Source organism: Episyrphus balteatus, chromosome 4, assembly GCF_945859705.1.
Source record: "Episyrphus balteatus chromosome 4, idEpiBalt1.1, whole genome shotgun sequence".
Taxonomy (NCBI): domain Eukaryota; kingdom Metazoa; phylum Arthropoda; class Insecta; order Diptera; family Syrphidae; genus Episyrphus; species Episyrphus balteatus.
Window position 1 is genome coordinate 64,605,019 of NC_079137.1, and position 21,224 is coordinate 64,626,242.

The following is a 21,224-nucleotide window of genomic DNA, read 5'->3' on the forward strand; positions in this document are numbered from 1 at the left end:
AATAGTTGTTTACAAAATGTCAATATTTTAAAATTCTTTTAAATCTTTGCTTTAATGTCGAATAGAAGATTTTCACCTATATTCCAAACTACTGTAACATTTTGCTAACGATCAACGCTCTTTATATAAACAGTACATTTTTAACGTTTATTAACATTATTTAAAACGTTGGTTTTTCGGTTAGGTACAATTTAACTTCTTCCAGTTGAACCTTAAATTTCGCGATTTTTTGGACTTTTGAAGTTAGTTGTTATTGTCCAAATAAAAATATTTACAAAACTTTTACTTTCGGTCGAAACGTTCGTTGTATCCAATGTTGTTCAAATATTTAATAATGTTTTAGTATTTATTGTCGTTGTATTTAGTCAGCAAGACATTATTTCTACTTGAAGAGTAGACAAAAATGTTTTTAATCCTTCATTAAATCAATTTTTTTTTTAAATTATTATTTGGGCAGCCTTTTCAAATTGTTGTTAATTTTAAATTTTAAGAACCTATAAATTAACTATATTGGACGCTTCGACTTTACTCGATTTAGATGTATTTTAGGATGAATTTCACTACACAGGTCATTTAACTGACAAATTAAATTATTTATGGGTCACTGTGGTGTATGCGTTATTTTTTCGAAAACAAAAATTAAAAATTCTATCGCCGAACAAATTTATTTTCCCGATCGATTTTTCATGTTAGTTTGCCAAAATTTTAAATGATGTTCAAAAAAGAAAAAATTAACTTACTTATAAATCAGGTTATAATTTACCCTTTACCATTCCCTGTCCGTTCCAGAAATTTTAATTTTTGTGATCACCGGTTTTTTTCTTTAATTTTATTTGGGTCAGTTTTTTCTTTAATTTTTTAAAATTTCATTTATATAAGACCCGCACAGAGAAAAAATAACGCAGTGATAACTTAATTTCTGGTATATTTAGCTTAATTATGATTAAATATAGGTACTAGAAGTTAAGTTATCCTTGGCGTCATGTTTTCTCCGTGCGTGTATCCCGAAAATTGATTTAAAATTTCAATGTCGAAAATGTTGTAGTACTTTGTTTTTAAGAAAATATCAAGTAAAAAACTAAAATCAAATAAATATTACTTACCAGTCATAATTTTAAAGATATGTACATTAATCATAAAAATCATCCAATCCAACCAAAATAAAAGTCAACAATTTTGTTTTTTTTTTTCTCATTAAAATTTAGCTCCTTAAAATGTATTTTTTATAATCAATATTTTGTAGTCTGCAATATATGTATATGTATATATGTACATTATTTTTTATTATATTTATTTATTTAAATTTTTAACATTATGCTCTTAGTTAGACATTTAGAAAATCAATTACATTAAAATTATTCTTTATTTTTTCTATTCGTTAATATTTTTATTTATCTTTTGTTTTTTTTTGTCAATTTATTTAAAATTTATAAATTTTCTTGTATGTTGTTTTATTTTTGTTTTTCTTTACATCATATACGTTTTTTTTTTTTTTTTTGGTTTTACTAATTTATTAATATATATTATTGTATCTCATTCTTATAATTATATTTTTTTTAGTACACTTTTTTTTTTATACAAAGCCGAAAAAATTAAATTAAAACATTTATATGGGGTATGCATTTATTTATAATTTTTAATGCTAAATGTTTACAGATTTGTTTTTGTTTTAGTTTTCGAAATGAAACTTTTTTATTTTGTTGAAAAAATAAAAAATAATAATTATTTTATTTTATTTTTTAGAGATGTTAATTCATCTTTAAACGAAAAAAAATTGTTTTTTATCCTTTTTGTGTCCTTTTTGTTGTTGCTGTTAGTATATCTTCTTATATTTCGATATTTATTTGTATATAAGGAAGGAGGGATATTTTGATGTAGTTATTTCCCTGCTGCTGAATGAACATCGTATTTGATCTTAGCTTTTGTGTCTTTTAATTTTTTAGTGGACTCCTAAGGACCTGAAATTAAAACAAAATAGAAATTTCCTTGAAAAATAAATTTGTTTAATCATTTTGTAGCATTCTAAAAATAATAACAAATGTCCTTCCTGTCAATTTTGTGTATAATTAAAATTTTCTTTTTCGCATGAACCCTTAGGGATTCCAACTTGATCCTTTGGACAGCACTTCTTCAGAATAAATTAATTAAATAACTTCAAATTGAATTATCCCTCAAGGCAAATGAAAATATTTACTTGAAACAAAAACTACCATCAGCATTGTTTCGTTTAAAATTTTAAAATATCTCAATGTTAATCCTCTGGAGAGTCTAGACGACGACAGCGTATTGTCTTAGTCGCTGTCATTCCCTTTATCTCTCGGTGGATTTTACCTGACTGTATAAATAAAAGAATGGGCTGTATGACCTCAAATAAATTTTCAGACTAATCTCCTTGTTCAAAAATTAAAACCCAAATAATATTTCATTCCTTTCGAACTTAATACACGAAACTTTGTTTCGTCCTCCCGCACATAGCTTTTTCACCTGTGCAAGACACACGGGCGATTGCTATATAATTTAAAACGTCGACGAAATAAGTCCTTTTAAATGTAAATTATATCAGCCTCCTCTTGGAAAAAAGAATCGTTTTTGGATTGGGTAATGGTACAAGCTACGAGTATGAATAGGGAAAAAACAATGGCAGTTCGAGCGAATTTCCAAGCACTTGTCTCGTTTCACTGGGTTTTTTGGACTTTCGATTTGGAATGGAAAGAAAAAAGTTAACCACGCGAGGTTAATAAATCATTTGGGGTTTTTGTAAAACGTACATCCTATCCGATGTTAAGGTCGTATATAAGTCTAGGTTTTTTAAGGTTTATCGAAGACGGACAGAGTTCGAGGGAAAAGAAAAGTTGAATAAATGGTTGCATGAATTTTTGTTTAATTTCTTGGTATTCTTAAGTTGAATTCCTTACGTCTTGTTTTGGATTGGAAGTCAGTCCGATGGAAAAAATTATAATAACCAAACCATTAATTATATTAGTCCTTAAGAGTTTGGTTGAACTTGAGTTCTTGATGGGGAAATTTGTTGAACATGAAACCGGATAGAGAAAATATTGATTTCTTTTATGAAAATACTTGAATGAATACAGATAAGTTAATACTTTTCTTCTATTTAAAGGTTTTATGCAAAAATTAATTTTTGAAATTTTTTATACTACAGCTAGTAAGAACCTTGTAAGTTAAATATTTCATCAAAATCCCTTGAGTACTTGGATATATTTTTAGAAATATGGGAACTGGTTCTATGGAATCAAGAAGAATTTGTTCCCCATAGGTGGTAAGAAATGCCAACAAAATTCTGTGGTTTTAATTCCCTCTTAATGTGAAATTATTTTACTACAACCTTCAGAAGATAACATGTGGAACTGTTTTAAGATAAAAAGTTTTTTCTTTAACCTTATATAATGGTAGATACCTGTCAATATCAATTTTAGAAAAAAAAAAAAATGTTCTCAAAAACTATTTTTTGAATTTTTACCTTAAATGATAAAATAACTTAGGGCGACTTTGTTCACTAAAAGTTGAACATAACTTGAGGATTTTTATCTTCAACTTTCGAATTTGCTTTTGTTCACTTAAAGTTGACGTTTTTAACTTTCGATTTTTAACTCGAGAGTTTATTTATCAACTTCCAGTTTTCTCAACTTCCGGAAAAGTAGAAGTTATGAAGCAAACTTGAGGTTTTTCATAGAAAAATTTCATGTTTTATTATAAATTTTTGTTTTAAGCAATTTATCGTGGTAAAAAAAATTATTTATGGGCAAAATGGTTGTTAAATAATGAACTGAAATGGCTCGTAGAACTTGAGAGATTTATTAAGCAATCAAATAATTAAAATCTAGGTGAACATCACTCATGGTTGTACTTTACATTTAATATCAAAACACTAGTTAAGATAATTATAATTCATCAAATGAATCGTTAACATTTCCCGCCGTTTTGTATTCACACATATACATATAACTTCAGAATTTTTGTTGTCAAACGGCACATTCAAACTTTCGCAAAAAGAAATTATTTGCTTAAAATTCGAGTTAAAATAAAGCAAAATAAAGTTAGATGCCGATTTTAAATTATTGTTAAAACAAATTTCAACAAAAAATGCACAAAATATAAATGACATTGAACTGGCAGTATTTGTTTCAGTTATCACAAATATCCTAGGGATATTTTTAAAACTGAAAAATAGCCATCTTTTGTTTTATAAACTCGAGAGTTAAGAAAAAAATAGTGAACAAAATAGATTCTCAACTTTTGTTTTAACTCTCGAGTTTGAGTCAACTCTCAAGTTTGTTAACTTGAGAGTTTGCTTCAAGTTGAGCAATAGTGAACAAAATGGCCCTTAAAAGGCTTAATAGAGTTTGAGAAGACTTTTCTTTTAACGTATCATTCGATGGGTTTAGGTGAAATTTAAAAAAATATTTTTTTCGGCAGAGGGTTAGATATCTTTTAAGGGTATTTTAAAGATTTTTTTTTTTTTGAAAAATTATTTTTAACGGTACCTCACGTCGAACAATTTTTTTTTAATTTCTGAATAACTCCAAAATGACTGCTTTAATCTTAACGATTATTTTAATGCAAAAATATTAGGGTAAATCTATACAATACGCCCCACTTTTTTTGAATCTTCAATAAAACCAAAAAAATAAAGGAAAATAATAGTTTTTTTTGTTAAATATAAAAAGTATAGTCTTTTTTCTTACTTTTGGCATATTCATTTTTTGTACTAAAATATGTTAGCATATATTATACATAAATCGTTTAAAAAAAGTTCAAGTGGGGCATTTTGTACCTCATTTGCTGTTTAAAGCGCCTCACACCAGTGACAAAACGCCCCTAAGGAAAAAGTAGATACAAATGTATTAAATTGGAAAAATTAAATTATTTGATTTTGGAATATAGCATTTTGTGATGCTTTGCGGCCGCAAATGTTGCAATCTGATATGTATACGGTAAAAAACTCATGCAACGCCATATGGCAAGATGTGCGCTGAGAACTAAACTTCTTTAAAAACGGTCTTGTAATAATTTTCGTTTTTCACCATAATGGCCGCAGTGTCGTCCTTATGTAATTTCATGCAATTCTTAAGCATATAGGAAATTAAAAAAAAATGTTAATGAGTATTTTACCTCATAATTTACTGGGGCGTATTACACTCACTGTACTGGGGCGTTTTGTAAATTTCGAAGTGCAATACGCACATGCAAAAATATAGCAACCCAAACTGATTTCAAGGAATTACCAAAAAAGAACTAAGAAGCCCATTTTTTTAACTTTCTAAATATACGTATCAATTTGATATGGTCTTTATACTTTCCGAAAAAATGAAATTTTGTCTGCGCTCTCCGCAATATGTTTTGGTGCCAAATTTTTGTTTTGCAGTTTTTTTCTTTTCAGGACACACAGAATACTAAAACTCAATAATACAATTGACGAGCAACTTAAATTAGTTTGAACAGTATTCGTTTTGTTTGCTTAACAACACTTGTGTGCGTACGAGACTGGTGGGGCGTTTTGTAAACTGGGGCGTATTGTATAGTTTTATCCTAATGTTGCCTTCATTAAAATTAAAATCAAAATTTTTAAAAACTATACATTTTGAGATGTTTCAAAAAATTATAACTAATCTTTTTTTTTTTTTTGGAAATATCAAATTTTCTACAACAGGGTTTTAATTTTTTTTACTTTTTGTTTTAACTATTCGTTAATAAGCAATAACAAAATACAACATAAAATAAATTTTTTTTATTTTTTTAAAAACGAATCAAACGATTTAAAATGCAGATTGAATATTATTTGGAGCTCAAATTCATTTTAGTCTTTGATAAATGAATTTGAAGTGTTTCATATTTGCTTAATTTTAATATCAATTAAGTTTTAAAAAATTCTATAAACTTATTAAACTTAAGAAGCAGAATTATTAGACCCAGTTATGCTGCATTCTTGAATGAAATACTATTTAAAAAAGCATAAGTATTTTTTAAATATAATTTGTAAAAAAAATTTAATAAGAACTTAAAAAATACCTAATAATAATTTTTTTAGTTACAAATAAGTTTTTTAAATGATTCTGGCCCCGAAACAGAAAATGCCATTTAATTTCTTAAAAAAAAAATTTTTATAAAACAAAAATTTGAAAATCATTTTATAAGAAAAAAATTGTTTTTTTGCAACCTTGCAAAAATTAAAAAAAAATCTTATGCTATCAAAAATAAATATCAATCAATATCAAAGAAGTTAAATTTCAAAATATGTGGTTATTGTTGCATTCTCAATTTTTTGATAAATAATTTGAATAAAAAAAAATCGCAAACTCTTTTTTGGAAATTTTTATTTATTTTGACAAAAGTGTTACTTTAAAGCTTTTGTATAAGAAATTTTGGTTGAATCGGAAAAGTTGCTTACGATAAAATCTGAAATCATGAAAACAACGGCAGATACTGTTGATAACAGTTTAAAAAATATTTTCTTACTTTCAAAGTTCGACCAAATTTTCGATACATATTTTCAAATCAGAATCTATGGATCAGAAAAACAACCTTTTCCATTTATTTTGGTACTAAAACATTACATTCATGACTGGGTTGCACGTACTTGAAAAAAAATGTTGAAAGTGGTTATAAGGTTTTCATGAAAAAAAGAAAACAATATTAGAAATATTTAAAAAATATAAATTTTGGTTTTAAATATTTGAAAACGTTTTTTAAATGGTTTGGGACTCAAAAACAAGTATGCTATTCAGTTTTTTTTATCGTTTTAGTTGTTAAATGCACAGTATGGAAGCAATGCCCTTATAAAAATGCTTCTTACTAGACTCTTTCAATCATCTTGTTTATAATGAATTCATCCTATTAGTCTAGTCTAGACAACCTTAGCCTAAAAATTTTCATCAACGAAGCATTACAAAACCAATATTGCTATACCTACATCCTACATGGTTACTTTCACTTTGTTCTTCTTTTTTTATTACCAGTATAGAATGAGACTTAATGTGATTTCAAAAATTAATCCATCATTGCCACTTATTTTGCCATCAACAAGTCGAGGTTATATGTATCAAAAATGTTTCCAAAACCAAAGTTGTTTCAGTATTTTTTTTTTTTGTTGTTGTTGTATTTTCTCAAGTTTATCTTTTAAGTGAAAGCTTCAAAGCTTAATCAGTTCATTCCTCAAGTGTCATTTGTCTCCTTCATTCAGACTTCTGGGAATTCCCTATATTTAATGGATTTTTTTTTGCTTGGTCCTCTTCTCTAAGGACCCACTAAGAACAACCTACTTAGTGATTAATTACAAGTAAAATAAAAGAAAATGAAAAAAAAAAGAAAGAGAGAAAAAAAAAATATAGAAGAAACACAAAAGAATAAGAAATTATATTAAAAACTCTTGGGAATATCTCTCATCAATTTAACTACATATATAAATATATTTTTAGCTACTTTTCTTACTTTTTCTTTTTGTATAAAAAAAAAGACTCAAATATATAATTGAAAAGAAGAAAAAATTATAACAATATAGAAAGAAAGAAGCATGGGGATATAAACAAAACAAAACAAAAAAACAGCAACAAAAACACTGATTACATGAACTTTAAAGAATTTTCCAATTAGCCTCAAGAAAAGTAAAGAAAAAAGATGAAAAACTTCAGAAAACGGGACGAGAACCATCAAGCTTTCAACAATCAAGGACAACGAAGTCTTTGGTCGTCGTCGTCGTCATACACTTAAAGCCAATAACTATTACTTTTTTTTCTCCCGTTCTTGTTGTTGTATTCGTGTGTTCATTTCTGCCATCAGAAGCGCGTAATGGCGTCGTTTTTATATTACCGTTATATATTTCAAGTGCACAGAAAAAAGATGTTGTAAGCTTATTTGCCATTTTGTCGGCCTCCGTCGGAATAGAAGGCATCCAGGATCAAAAAATCTCCAGAGTGTTATTTCACATAAAGGAAATGTTGTTTTTTTTTACTTTGTTTTTTCGTGTATGTCCCCTTCTAAAAAAAAACTTAATATTAATAAAAAAGACCAAAGTATTAGATCGCAGGAGGCGTAGACGCATTTTTGAAGAAATTATGGTTCCTGAGACTGAGATGATAAAACGAAACGATTTTTTCAACAACAACAAAAAAGAAGTCTGTTTTCTTGTTTAAGTGGTGGAAAAATATCAAAAATTTAACACACATACGCACTTTGTTTTTGGCTTTTCGGTTGTTATGAATTGAAAAAGGGGGGTAGAGGTAGTTTATTTAGAAAATCATTTTCCAGAGAACATTGTTTTTCGTTTCTGTGTTCATTCTTCTAAGAATAGGTTATATATAACATTTACCTAACTACCTACACATGAGATGAGGATTTTTATGATAAAAAATGATGATTTTTGAAAAAAGATACATTTTTCTTGGTAAAAAATATTAAAGTAATATTATTTAAGAGATCGAATTTAAAATTAAAATTGACAATATACTTTAATATTTTTACTTGGAAAATGGGACTTTAAAATCAAGATGTGCCTACGTAACGTAGGTATCTATAAATTTTTATTCTTAGATACCTGCATTTAATTAAAAGACAAAAGAAGACAATTTTTGGAGAAAAACGAAAGTGTAGTACCAAAAAAGAGTGTGTGTACACATGTACACGCGACTGAAGTTATACTTCTCATTCAGTATATGTAAATGAATTTCATTTGATATTTTTAATTTCTATTATTAAATTAATTAATCCACAATTCGTTTTCTTACATTTTTATCAAGTGAACAATAAATTAATTCTTTCATCCACCTTGCGTCCATGTAGTTTTCAATTTATTCTGTGAAATTTACTCATGTTGTGCGGTTCAGAACGTACCTTATATGCTTAACGAAAGTAAATGAATTGCGCATAAAATGTGCCATATGGCAATTTTATGAGAATTGTGTGTGCTTCAGCACTAGTAGTAACAATATAGAACTTGCAAGGTTGCTACAAAGCTCAAAAGTGAGCTGAGCTCAGCTCACAGGTCACAGCTCAGCACAAATTTTGAGCTAGCTGACTTTTGAGCTATGTACCATAGCTCAGCTCATGAGCTGAGCTGAAAGTGAGGTAAAGTGAGCTGAGCTGTGATGGGTGAGAGGATACATTGATTTTTATTTGGAAAGCATAATGAAATATGAAGATATTTTAAGCTTTTATAAAACACCATAGCTTAAGATGTTTGGTTCTAGCTTGTAATTAATGGAATTATTTTAACACATGGATATTTTTATAAATAAAACAGATAATTTTTCGTGATCTTTTTTCTTGATTTTTTTAATAGTAGATATATTTTTATTTTTTTAGTAAAATATTTCTTTTTTATCATAAAAAAAATTCCGGTACAATCCGGTTTTTCGACTTTTTTCAAAATTCCGAGAAAATCGCGTTTGAAAGTTGGGGTAAATTTTTTTTCGAAAAATCCCCGAATCTTTGAACGCTCCTGGAAGCTAAACCGCTTGAGGGCAATTTTTGGGAGTGATGCCAAATGATAGCTTGTGTCATGGGCCTACGCTTTGCACATTGTCAGATTTATCATGCCTTTTTTTTCAGAATCGTGCCTATTTTTTTTTTTACTTTTAAGTTCTCCCAGTTTGAGAACGCGTGGTCCTACAAGGACGAGAGTTGCACCCAAATGTAGGTAAGAGTCCCCGCTACCTTTTGACATCAAAAACATTTTTTTCATTTTCTTCAAAATTCCGAGATACAGGTGTTGAAAGTTGGGGGCGCTCACTTTCAGCTCAGCTCACTTTCAGCTCAGCTCAAATAAGCTGAATTTCAAATTTGAGCTGAGCTGTGACCTGAGCTGAAATGTGAGCTTTTTGCAACCCTGGCAACTTGCCACATGGAAATTACCACATGCAACTTGCCACATGCAACTTGCCACATGCAGCTTGCTACATACAACTTGTTACACGCAACTTGCCACATACAACTTGCCACATGCAACTTGCCACATGAAACATGTAACTTGCAACGTGTTGTGTGTTTTATGTTTGCTGTACTGCGGCGTACTGCATTTTTAAATACTAAAGTACTGCCTACTCTAAAGGTGAAACGACAGCCCTGCTACCCAGGGTGATCGCGTCATAATCCCTTTGACATTCTTGTCAAAAAGTAAATTTTCATACCCACCCTCCCATAAGAAGTATAACTTCAAAAAAAACACAGTATCTTTCTATTTTTAGGTCTAAATTTTCCAGAATTTTAGATCAAAGTTTTTATTCATGTGTAACAAGAAGATGTTCCCGAAAATATGAGTGATGGGTTATTTTGAAAATGATTAAAGACTTTTCTTGTTTGATTATGTATGAAGTGACCTGAAAAAAGACTAGGTTCAAATTTAGTGAAAAGCTTATGCGCAGTTACTGAAACATGACATGCATCCTATAGGATAACCGTCTTAAAGATTAAAACGAGTTGTTAAAGTGAATTCAGGAACTATGGACAATATAATTGAAAAACTACCACAAAGTATCCCAAAAAGGTTAAAGCCTAATTTAAAGGTATAGCGGCAAGTTTAAAAAAAAAAAAACATAATTGTTAATTAAGTTCATCTACCTTATCTGGAGTTTGGAGAAGTCTCTGCAGTTTGCATAATAATGACTGTAGCTGATGCTTATCAGGTCTTAAAAACTACACATGTTCCGATTCCTTTCAAACGCTATCGATAGGACATAAAATATGTTCTGATACACTGAGGGAAAAAACAACTTAAAATCAACGAAAGCCATTCATCTATTTTTCGGAATGATTTTGCGTTGAAGACGAAAATTTTAAAATCAAAGTAAAACATCGTTAGTTTAAAGTGGTTAACCGTTATAAAACATCTTTTAATCAAAGTTGTTTCAACTTAAAAAAAAGCATCAATTTATTAAAAAAATTGAAAATATGGGCAGCTGTTGGGGATCGAACCTACAACTCTTGGGTTACTAGGCGAATGCTTTAACAACGTGCTATCTCACTGTTGAAAATTAGAGTGATAAAATGCAACAAAAGCTGAAGTCCGACAAAAATAAAAAAATTTATTTTGAAGAAGTTTCTTGTTAATTTTTTCAACATTAAATCAACGTTGAACATTTTACATTTTACGTTGCGTTTTTTCCCTCAGTTTATAGGTTTAGATTGATAGTGCGTCAACAGAGAATTCAAGCTCTGATCTGTAGACTGTAGATCTACAGTTTTCTACGGAGAATCAATAAAACCCATATTGGTAGTCAATTTAACTATTATAATAGTCAATTAACAACCACAATAGTCAATAAAAAATTTTTAGAAGTCAATTTGATAATTGACATTTTTTCTACAACTCCATAGTCAATATCACAGTTGTTGAAGTAAATATTACAACCTTGATAGTCAATATGATTAATGTGGTAGTTGAGAGGACAACTGAAGTAGGCAATAAGAAAAATTAACTTAGTCAATATTACTTACAATTTTCAGATTGATAATAATTTTCTCATATTGACAACCAAGTTGACGATCAAAGAATTTTTCATATTTATTACTGAAATTTTTAATTTCAGTTTATATTTTCGTTTTCATATTGTATAACAACCAAATTATTGTTATATTGACTACCGCGATTGTCCTATCGTCTACCAAAATTGAATATTAAAAATTGTTCTTTCGACTATATGGTAGTCTAAGATTTGAAAAAAAAAAGTTGTAATGTTTACTATTTTGGTAGTCATAATAACTATTTTAGTAGTTAATATGGCAATTTCACTTAATTTCAATTAATATACATTTTTTTTCTGTGACGCTCAACGACTATTTTAATGGAAAAGAAATTATGATTCTGGAGTTAATAGATAATGCCGCATATCCATACACTTACGAAAAAAAAAAAACAAAAAAACAATTATGGATATGTAAAGACCACATTATGTGGTGGTCCTAATATTGCATTTTGCCAAATTTCACTGGGGATGTACATACATCAATTAGTTCTAAGTAGCGAAGAAAAAATTCTTTAATTTTTGGAAATTTTTATTTCAACTGCCTTTCCAATCCGGAAAACCCCATATAAAATTAGAACATTACCTAACAAAATCCAAGGGAATAACGTGTTTTACATGAAAATTTCACGTTGAATCCGGGAATTGAAGGGAGTCAAATAAAAATTTAAAAAAAATTAGGGTACATTTTTTCAGTATTTCCAACCAGATACCGGAAATCCAACTGCATGTCTCAAATAAGGACAACCCTAGTACATATATCTAGACAGAGATATATTGGCTGGGTAGGCTATATGGGAGTTTCTTTAGAAAAAGTTGGCAAAAGTTACACTTTGTCGACAGATGTTAATACGTATAATCTCTGATATGGTCTGAGAACTTTTTTTTTCTTTTATAAATCACTTTTAGAGCAAAAGAAAATATTACACATACGCCACAGTGACTCGCAAAAATATAGAGCCTAATTAAACTACACAGAGAAAAATATGACCCGCTAAAAACTAACAGATTGCCATATTGTTTTACCGTCCATACATTTCATAAGGAAATCTTATTAAAATCAACGATTAATAAGGTTTTTTTAAGGAGATTTCTTATTATTTTTATAGAGAAAATCTTATTAAAATTTCACTGAAAAGTTGATTTTTTTTTTGCAACTTAGCACTAGAATATTTTCATGGCAGGTTGGTTCAGGTGGTAAGGTGGGCGACTAATGATTTGAAGTCTCCAGTTCGATTCCCAGCCTGGTCATCATTTTTTTTATTTTTTTGCAGATTTTAAAACAATAAAGAAAACCCGATTGTTTTAATAAGGTTTCCTTCTTGGATGAAAACCATAGAGAAATCTTATTGTTTTTGTTCTATTTTATGTGGTCTATTTTTCTCTGTGTAGAGAACAGTTTGTTGGGTTTGCTTTTAATCTAAAAAAAATTAAATTTTGTTTTCATTAAATATTTTTTAAAGTGGGTGTATATTTACTTCTTAAATTCTAAAAAACCATAAAAGATACACTAGCCCAAAAAATGAAGGGAACAAAAAAAAAATCGTGATTTTTTTAGTGATTTTTGTTAGGCTGTTTCTCAGTAAAAAATGATCGTACCTACCATCCCAAAACAAAAAGCATGTGAAAGCTACATTCTTCTTGTTTTAGAATTTTATGACAAAATGTTTTATTTCTAACGGTAAAATAGCTTAATCGTTGGAACTGTTCAAAAACCAAAATTTTCAAAATTGTTTTTTTTTCTACTTTTCTAATAAAACAGTGGGAAATTTTTTTTCATGAAATGATTATTATTTTTAGAAAGGTTATTTATTTGGCTTTAAGATTCTTTTTGTTTCAAACTCCTACGATTTTTAGACTACTAACCAAAACCCATACTTTTGAATTTGACTATCAATATCTTAACCTTCAGAAAATTTAATAATAAATTTTAAAACCTCATTCAATTCTCTAGAGAAAAATTAAGCTTACTTTGTTAGAAAAATGTGTTCTTACATTTGAGATTAATTTAGAAAAGCTAGGTATCAAAATAGACATTTTTACAGTTTTTTTAGAAAATTCGCCGCTATTTTTTAACTATGGGTGATAAGATTAAACTGAGGATTTATTATTGAAGCTTAATATACCTGAAATTAATATTCAAAGTTTCACTTCTAATCACATTTTTATGAGCAAAATCAAATTTATTTGAGTTTATTTGCGTTTAAATTTTAGATAAACCAAGGAAAATTAAAAGTTTCCAAAAAAACAGTTAAATTTTGAAAAAAAAATTTCATACCGTTTTTAGATATTTTTCCTTTTTTTTGACAGAAAAATTTCAAAATCTTCTTCAAACTACTTTTATACAGCTTAAGGTTATTCCCCTTAAACAAAGCACAATTTCTTTTTATTTCTGACATTAGCCCTATAATCTAAATGGTCAATTTTCACATGAAATCAAATAAAAGCACTAGAAACATGCTTAAATTTAAATAAAGGTCAAAACTATTTATCCCTTCCGGTGTAATCTCAACTCGATCGTAAAATAAACAAATTTCAAAACCAGACCCAATTTTATTTTCCCTGCTTATACTTGCATATCTCCTGTCACGCACAAAAAATAAAACAAAACGAAAAAAATTATCATTTACAACCAAATTTACAGTGGTTTTCCACAAAAAAGAAAAAAAAAATACAATACTACCTCAAGTTTGTCCAAAAAAACATAGAATTGAATAATTTTTGTCGTCCATAAATAGAACTTTTATACAGCTGACGCCACCTTTATTGCATAGATTACTATCATGATATTATTTCTAATAACGAGGTTGGTTGAATATGAAAAAAAAAAAAAAATTCCCTTCTCTTTATAATAAATTAGAGAATAGGGGACGGATGCGGGGGAACTCCAACACTTCAATGGAGAAAGGACATCCCGAACCAATACCCAGGTGTCGGGAAATAGCAATATACATTTTACAATTTACACAACAAGAAAATGACGACAAAAGATCCGATGAAACCGAAGGATAACAACTCGACACGAACAAAAAAAAAAAGAAGGAGGAAGAAAAGGTATTTTTTTTACAACATCGCGTCAGCAGATTTTGTATTGAAATCATCAAGGACACCTAAATTTTCTTATTCCCTCTGTCAGGAAAAAAACTTAACTTTTTGCTTTCGTCCTTTTGTGGCCAAGTCCATAAAATTTGAAGATTGTTGTTTGGGAGTTTTCCTTTCTTTTTTTTTGTTGTTGTTTTGTAATTTTTCCTGAGCGATGGAAAAATGTAAATTTATATCTCGTTTAAGTATTTTTTTTTCTTTCCTTTTTCTAGTTTTTGTGTTGGTTTTGTTGTTGTAAAAAAAATGTGTGTCTTCTTGATATTCATCGTTTATTCTGGGCTATTCAACTTGATAGAGGAACAAAACAAAAGAGGAATACAAATAAAATAAGAAGATAGGTAGAATATGGTGCTCCTCAGAGGTTTGCCTTGAAAGCACTTTAATGTGATTACGATTTGATTTTTTGTTTTTGTTGTAATACCTAAATGATTACATCGTTTTTTTTTTTTTCTAGAATCAGTAAGGTTTTAGTTTATTTTTATATTCCGATAAAGAAAAGTTGGAAGACAGAGTATAAAATATTTTTTTTTGAATAATTTATTTATAAATACATCCTGGGAAATATTTTCTCTTTCCTTAGTTTTTTTTTTTAGCTTTAAAATTTTATAACAATAGAGAAGGGGTAAATTGTTGCTTTCTTTTGTAGGAATATTTAAAAACTCTATATGAAAACCTTATTGAAATAAGCCTTCTCAACTTAAAGAACAAACTATTTTGAATTTATAAACTGAGACGAGAAAAACTATGCATTTGTATTGCTCTTTCAGGTATTCTAATATACAAAGTTTTGTTTTTTGAATAATTTAAACACATTTTCGATCCATTTTAACAACAACTTATAAAATAAAATTTATTAGCAACATATCCGAAAGGGTTCAACAACATATTTAAAATGGTTCAGACACAAATCCGAAATGATTCAGCAACATTTCAGAAGTATTTCAAGGACATTTCCGAAAAAAAACATTTCAGTCAACATTTCAGAAATACATACATGTGTCCAAATGTTTCAGCAACAATATATTTCAGAAATGTTGCAAACACATCTCAACAACATTTTTGAATTTTTCAAAAATATCTATAAAATTCCAGTGACTTTCATAACAATTCAGCAACATTCAGACATTTTTCAAAACTATTATTGAATGACTAAGAAACACTTTATAAGTATTTCAGAAACATTTTCAAAGACATTTTAGCAATATTTCAAATATATTTCACCAACATTTAAGAAATAGTTCAGCAAAATTTCAGAAATTTCTAGGACATATCAGATAAAAAATATCAGCAACATTTCAGTTAACATTTCAAAAATATTAGGTATATAAATATTTGACGATCAAAATATATTTTTTTTAAACATTTCAAACACATCTCAGCAACATTTTAGACATTTTTTAAAATACCATATTTTAGTGACAATTATATAAATGTTTCAGCAACATTTCATTGATTTTTAAGAAATATTTAGAAACTATTACAGAGTCCCTTCAGAAATGTGACTGCAACATTTTGCAATATTTCAGTCAAAATTTCAATATTTATGTTTCAGCAACATATGATATTTCATAATTTTCAAAAATACTTATAAATGTTAATGTGATATTTCATAACGTTTCACACGTTTCAAAAATATTTCAGAAAAGTTTCAGAATCATTTTCAGTAACATTTATAATATTTCATATACTTTCAAAATGTTTCACACTTCATAAATTCAAAAAAATTTCAAATATAAATCATTCCAGCAACATTTCAGATATATTTCAATAACATTTATAAATGAAATGTCTCAGCAACATTTCAGAAATGCTTCAGCAATATTTTAAATATTTTTCTAAATTACTTCAAATATGTATAAGAAATGTTTCAGAAACATATCAGAAATATTTCCATGCGTAATAACCCAAAGTGTTCATATCCTTATCAAGAATTTCAAGTAATTATCATTCTCCATTACATTGTTTTCAATTAATTTCGATAAATAAATTAATATTTACAACAAACATGAACATAAACATTCAATAACAACTTTTTAACATTGCTTTTAATTACTCAAAAGTATATTCAATCGTTATTCGGTCAATGCCTATTCATAAAAAAAAGTCTATCGTCATATGATTTTATTTTCAAAACAGTAAACAACCAAATAAGATAGATATCCGCCCATTTTCATCAATGACCCAATATAAAAAATAATATCGAAAAAAATTCCACACCAATCTATATAGCAATTCTTAATTACTAGAGAGCGCCATCTGGCGTTTGGAGTACCTATCATAAATTTACTTCTCCTTCATTTCATTTCTGTTTCGATTGACTTTTCGACTTTGTAACGCTATCGTTGATTGCCCAATGCCCAATATCACATCGTCGTCGTCGTTGTTGGTAGCGTCGTCAACGCAATAACAAACAAATCGACCAAGTCCATTGAAATTGTTGATGTCCGATATCGACGGTATCAATGGCCGAATAATGTTGATTTTCCATTTTCTCGAAGAATATTCATTTCACTCTTCAGGCTAAAAGATTTGATTCCTAATATGATGACGATGATGACGACTGTATAACGAAAGATGAATGGAATGAAAATTCGCATATAACGCAGTCTATCATTGGCGTGTCGTGGAATATAACGTATGTACGTTTTTTGAAGTGGATACGGAATTATGGCATTCCAATCATTCATATGGAAGAAGTTGAAATGGTGCGTGCTTTATAACACTTGAGTTAGCTTATTATTCACAGTTTCCGTTTTGCAAGGGAGATGTAGGGGATATTGAAAGATTTTGGAAGAATTTAAGGAATTTTGGAGAAGAATAGATGACAAATCATTTGAATACATTTTGAAAAGCAAACTTTGAAACTGTTTGAATTAAACTAAATTTTTTCAAAAAAATTGCAACTGAAAAGATTTTTAAAAACCTACTTTTTGTAATGCATTCGAAAATTTTGAATAATATTTAGATAAGAATGTGCTAAATATATACAATTAAAAAAATTCAACAATGAAAAAAAGCCAACAAAAATTAAAATTTTACTAATCATTAAAGGTGTTAAAATTTTTGGATAAAAAAAATTGAAATTTTGTCTGCTTTTTGACGTGATAACGTCTTATAAATCGATGAACCAGGCAGTCACAACGAAAAAGTGACGCCATTTTCTTATGTTCCACTTGAAATTTTTAGCAGTGCGGAGAGATACAAAAATCTTCTAAAGCTTATTTGAAAGATAATAACCTAAAGTAAAATACATTTGAAGAATTTTAAAAAATTCCATCTTTTAATAGGGTAAATAGGGGTAAAACTAAATTTCAAAATTTTGGGGTATTTTTGGGAGAGTTTTTATTTTTTAAATTTTTTGTAGCATTCAAAAAATCTCAAGCGTATAGAACATGTAGTCTATAACTGTGCTCATACATGTGCAAAAAATTGGTACTGACCGAATAACGGGAAAAAACAAGTTTTTTGTCCCAAGTTTTTTGACCTTTTTTAACCGTTTATTATTTTTATCTTTTTTTTTTCAACAGATAAATAAATGAAATTTATATTGCAGATAGATAATACACAGGGCTATATATCAATTTTGTAGTCACAATTTTGACTAAAATAAAAAAAAGTTCTATTTTTCAACAGGTTATATCTTTTGATCTAGAGCAGATACAAATTAATTAAGATACAAATTAAGATAAGATTTAACTCTATTGAGCATTCTGATGATATTACCATTAATTTGATATATCACACATAATTGTTCATTCACTTCAAGCTACAAAATTAAAGCTACAAATTAAATTAAAAAAACTTTCAAAATATCTACCTCAAAACACTTGTGGAAATCTGTTGATCATGAACAGCAACCAGTGTGGGAAGTACCGTAATCTCAGTTTGGAATTTCAACATGGTTGGCTTTAAAAAATTCTAACTTTTTTTCTAGGCATCGCAGAAATAAGACTGAAACGTCATATGAAAGGTGAAATTATAAGCTTTTACATGATATAAAATTTTTTATAGGTTGTCAAAAAAAAAATTGATTCAATAGCGTGAGAACATGCAATTATATGTTTTTTTTTTTGCTTTTTTTGATGAAAATTGATCGAGTTCAAAAAATTCTAGATCTTTTTGTAGATGCCTAATAGACATGATCGATATAAAATAAAATTTATTATAGGTTGTTTTTTTGTAAGCTTTTAAAATAAAAAAATTAGTATAATGAGAAAAGAGAAAGGTAATTTTTTTTAGCTTTTTCTTGTAAATTATGATTGTTTGAAATAAATAAACGCTTCAATTGACTCATTTTAACAGCACACAATCTATTTTTTTACGACGTTATCACGTTAAATCATCGTCCGTAAACCAGCTTTACAGACAACCTCTTTTTTTAAATAAATTTTGAATAACATTTACAACAATAATGTCTGATGAACTTCATTTATTAAACTAATTAAAAAAAAAAATGGATGAAACTTTTAAACGGTTTTGTCTCGTATCAAAATTTCAGAATTTGTGCCTGGTTGAAATTGTTTCAAATTTTGTACTAATCTTTTTAAAATACAGTGGAGACAATGTAGAAAAAAGCGTAATTTTTGAAATTCTTGCGTTTTGTAGTCTAGATTCTAAGCCAATACCAAATGCTTTATTATGTTGTTGAAGAGGTCAAATTTGTCGTCTTAAAGGTGAAACAATTAATATTCAAAATGGCTGCAAATTAATGAAGCTAGAATTTATTTGGCGCTAAATAATGATTTTGAATACAAAATAAAGTAAGAAAAGTTTCAAAGGTTAACTTTAATAGCCAAATCACACTCATAATGATTCCTTTAACATTTTTACTCTACAATGTATCACGTTCTTATACTTTTAAGTGTAGGTAAATCGATTTATATAAGAAATGTTGAATTGTACAAAAAATACTGAAATCCAAGCAAACAAAAGAACAAAAAAAATACGTTCCTTTTATAGAACCTTTTCTTACTAATGTAACATTTTCCAAGTAAAAGTAAAATCCTTGACAGGTAGTCCCAAAAAAAAGCTCATAATTCTTTTGTATTATTGTTATATTGAAAGTATTTGGATTTTGTATTGTAATGTGCGTGTAATAAAAATTCAATTTGCGTAAAAATAAATAAAATTCCTCCAGTCATGGAGGAAAAAAAAAATGAGTCCTTCTTAAAATGTCGATAGAACTTCTTCTATATAACATAAACAAGGACTTCGATACGTGAATACAATAGGTAGGTAATTTTTTTTTTTTAACAAACACATGGTACCTTCAAGGAAAAGGAGTTACAGAGAAAAAAAAATTGGATAATAGCTAAATCAATATGGAAAGTAAGTGTCGTCCGCATCTGGTACAACTCAATGTGATAAGTGATTTTCAATTTTCTATTTCTTCCACTTTTCCACTTTTCGAGGAAAGGTAAAAACCTTTCTTCCATCATCTGAAAAAAATGAGCCTTATTTCGGAATAAAAAAAAAAAACGGGAAGGTATAAAATACTCTTACAACAAATAACTTTGTTTGTTCGTTCAATTTATCAATTTTATATCCAATTTGTATAAGAAAATAGAAAATAGGGTAAATAGCCCAATTGCTGGTTAAACTTTAATTTATCAGGAAATATAACTTTAAAATTATTTATAAATTGAAAATGAGTAAAAAAAACAGAAACCAGATGAATTGCAACTTAAGTCCACCGAAGGGAGTTCAAACTCTATGAATTTTAGGTAAAAATAGGTGAAGAAATCAGCCGTCAAGAATTTTATTGAATTTCTGAAAACTTCCGTGGGTTGATATTTCGTGGCTTTAAAATTTTCATTTTGGATGTTTCATTCTACACCAACTTTCAAAAAAACAAAAAAAAATAAATGAAAGTACTCCCTTTGGGTAAATGTCAGACACTCTGACACTGACACAGAACAGCTTATACACAATACTCTCAACTTGTTGCATATAAACCTTAAACAACGTGAGCGGTTAAAACCAGGGGATTTGATGCTTGGCTCTACTTCTTCTTTATCCTCCACTATAACTCAAGTCCGTATCCCTTTTTTTCGTTGTTTTTCTGTTTTTTTTTTTGTGTTTTTTTTTTGAAGTGAAAACTTCTTTAGTATCGTAGTGATTTGAAACAAAATGAAACGAAAACGCGACACGACTTCAACTTGTTATAACTTTTTTGTTTTAATAGATAGATGAATGAAATTTGTACTGTAGATAGGTAATTAAATAATATATTATTGTACAAAATTTCAATTAATTTCATATTCAAAATTCGGAGATAGCGGTAAAAAGATGTTCTTTTCCAACACACGTTATATCTTTTGATCTAGTGCACATACAAATTTGATTTAACTTTAATACGCATGCTGCTAACATAACCTTTTATTTGATATATCACACATTACGTTACGTGCTCTACAAGTTACACAATCTTAAATTGAAAAAATTTTTAAAATACCTCAAAACACCTGTGGAGATCTGTTGGCGATGACCAGCTATCAGTGTAGGAAGTACCGTAATCTCAGTCTGGAAATTCGACATGGTTGACTTTAAAAAATTCTTACTTCTCTTGTAGACATCTTTGAAATAAGATTTATACATCATTATACAAGGGGAAACAATTAGCTTTCACATGGTATAAAATTTTGTATA

The 21,224-nt window shown here is 28.2% G+C and overlaps 1 protein-coding gene across 1 annotated transcript in view; it reads right to left on the bottom strand.

Annotated features, from left to right (window-relative positions):
- Window positions 1–1,555: 1,555 nt before the first annotated feature.
- LOC129918464 (cysteine-rich motor neuron 1 protein) overlaps window positions 1,556–21,224 on the bottom strand; it is a 66,357-nt gene continuing 46,688 nt past the window's right edge. Inside the window, exon 6 of the mRNA XM_055999045.1 lies at window positions 1,556–1,958. Within this exon, the coding sequence (XP_055855020.1) occupies window positions 1,940–1,958 (19 nt within the window). The 3' untranslated portion in view covers window positions 1,556–1,939. The remainder of the gene's footprint in view (window positions 1,959–21,224) is intronic.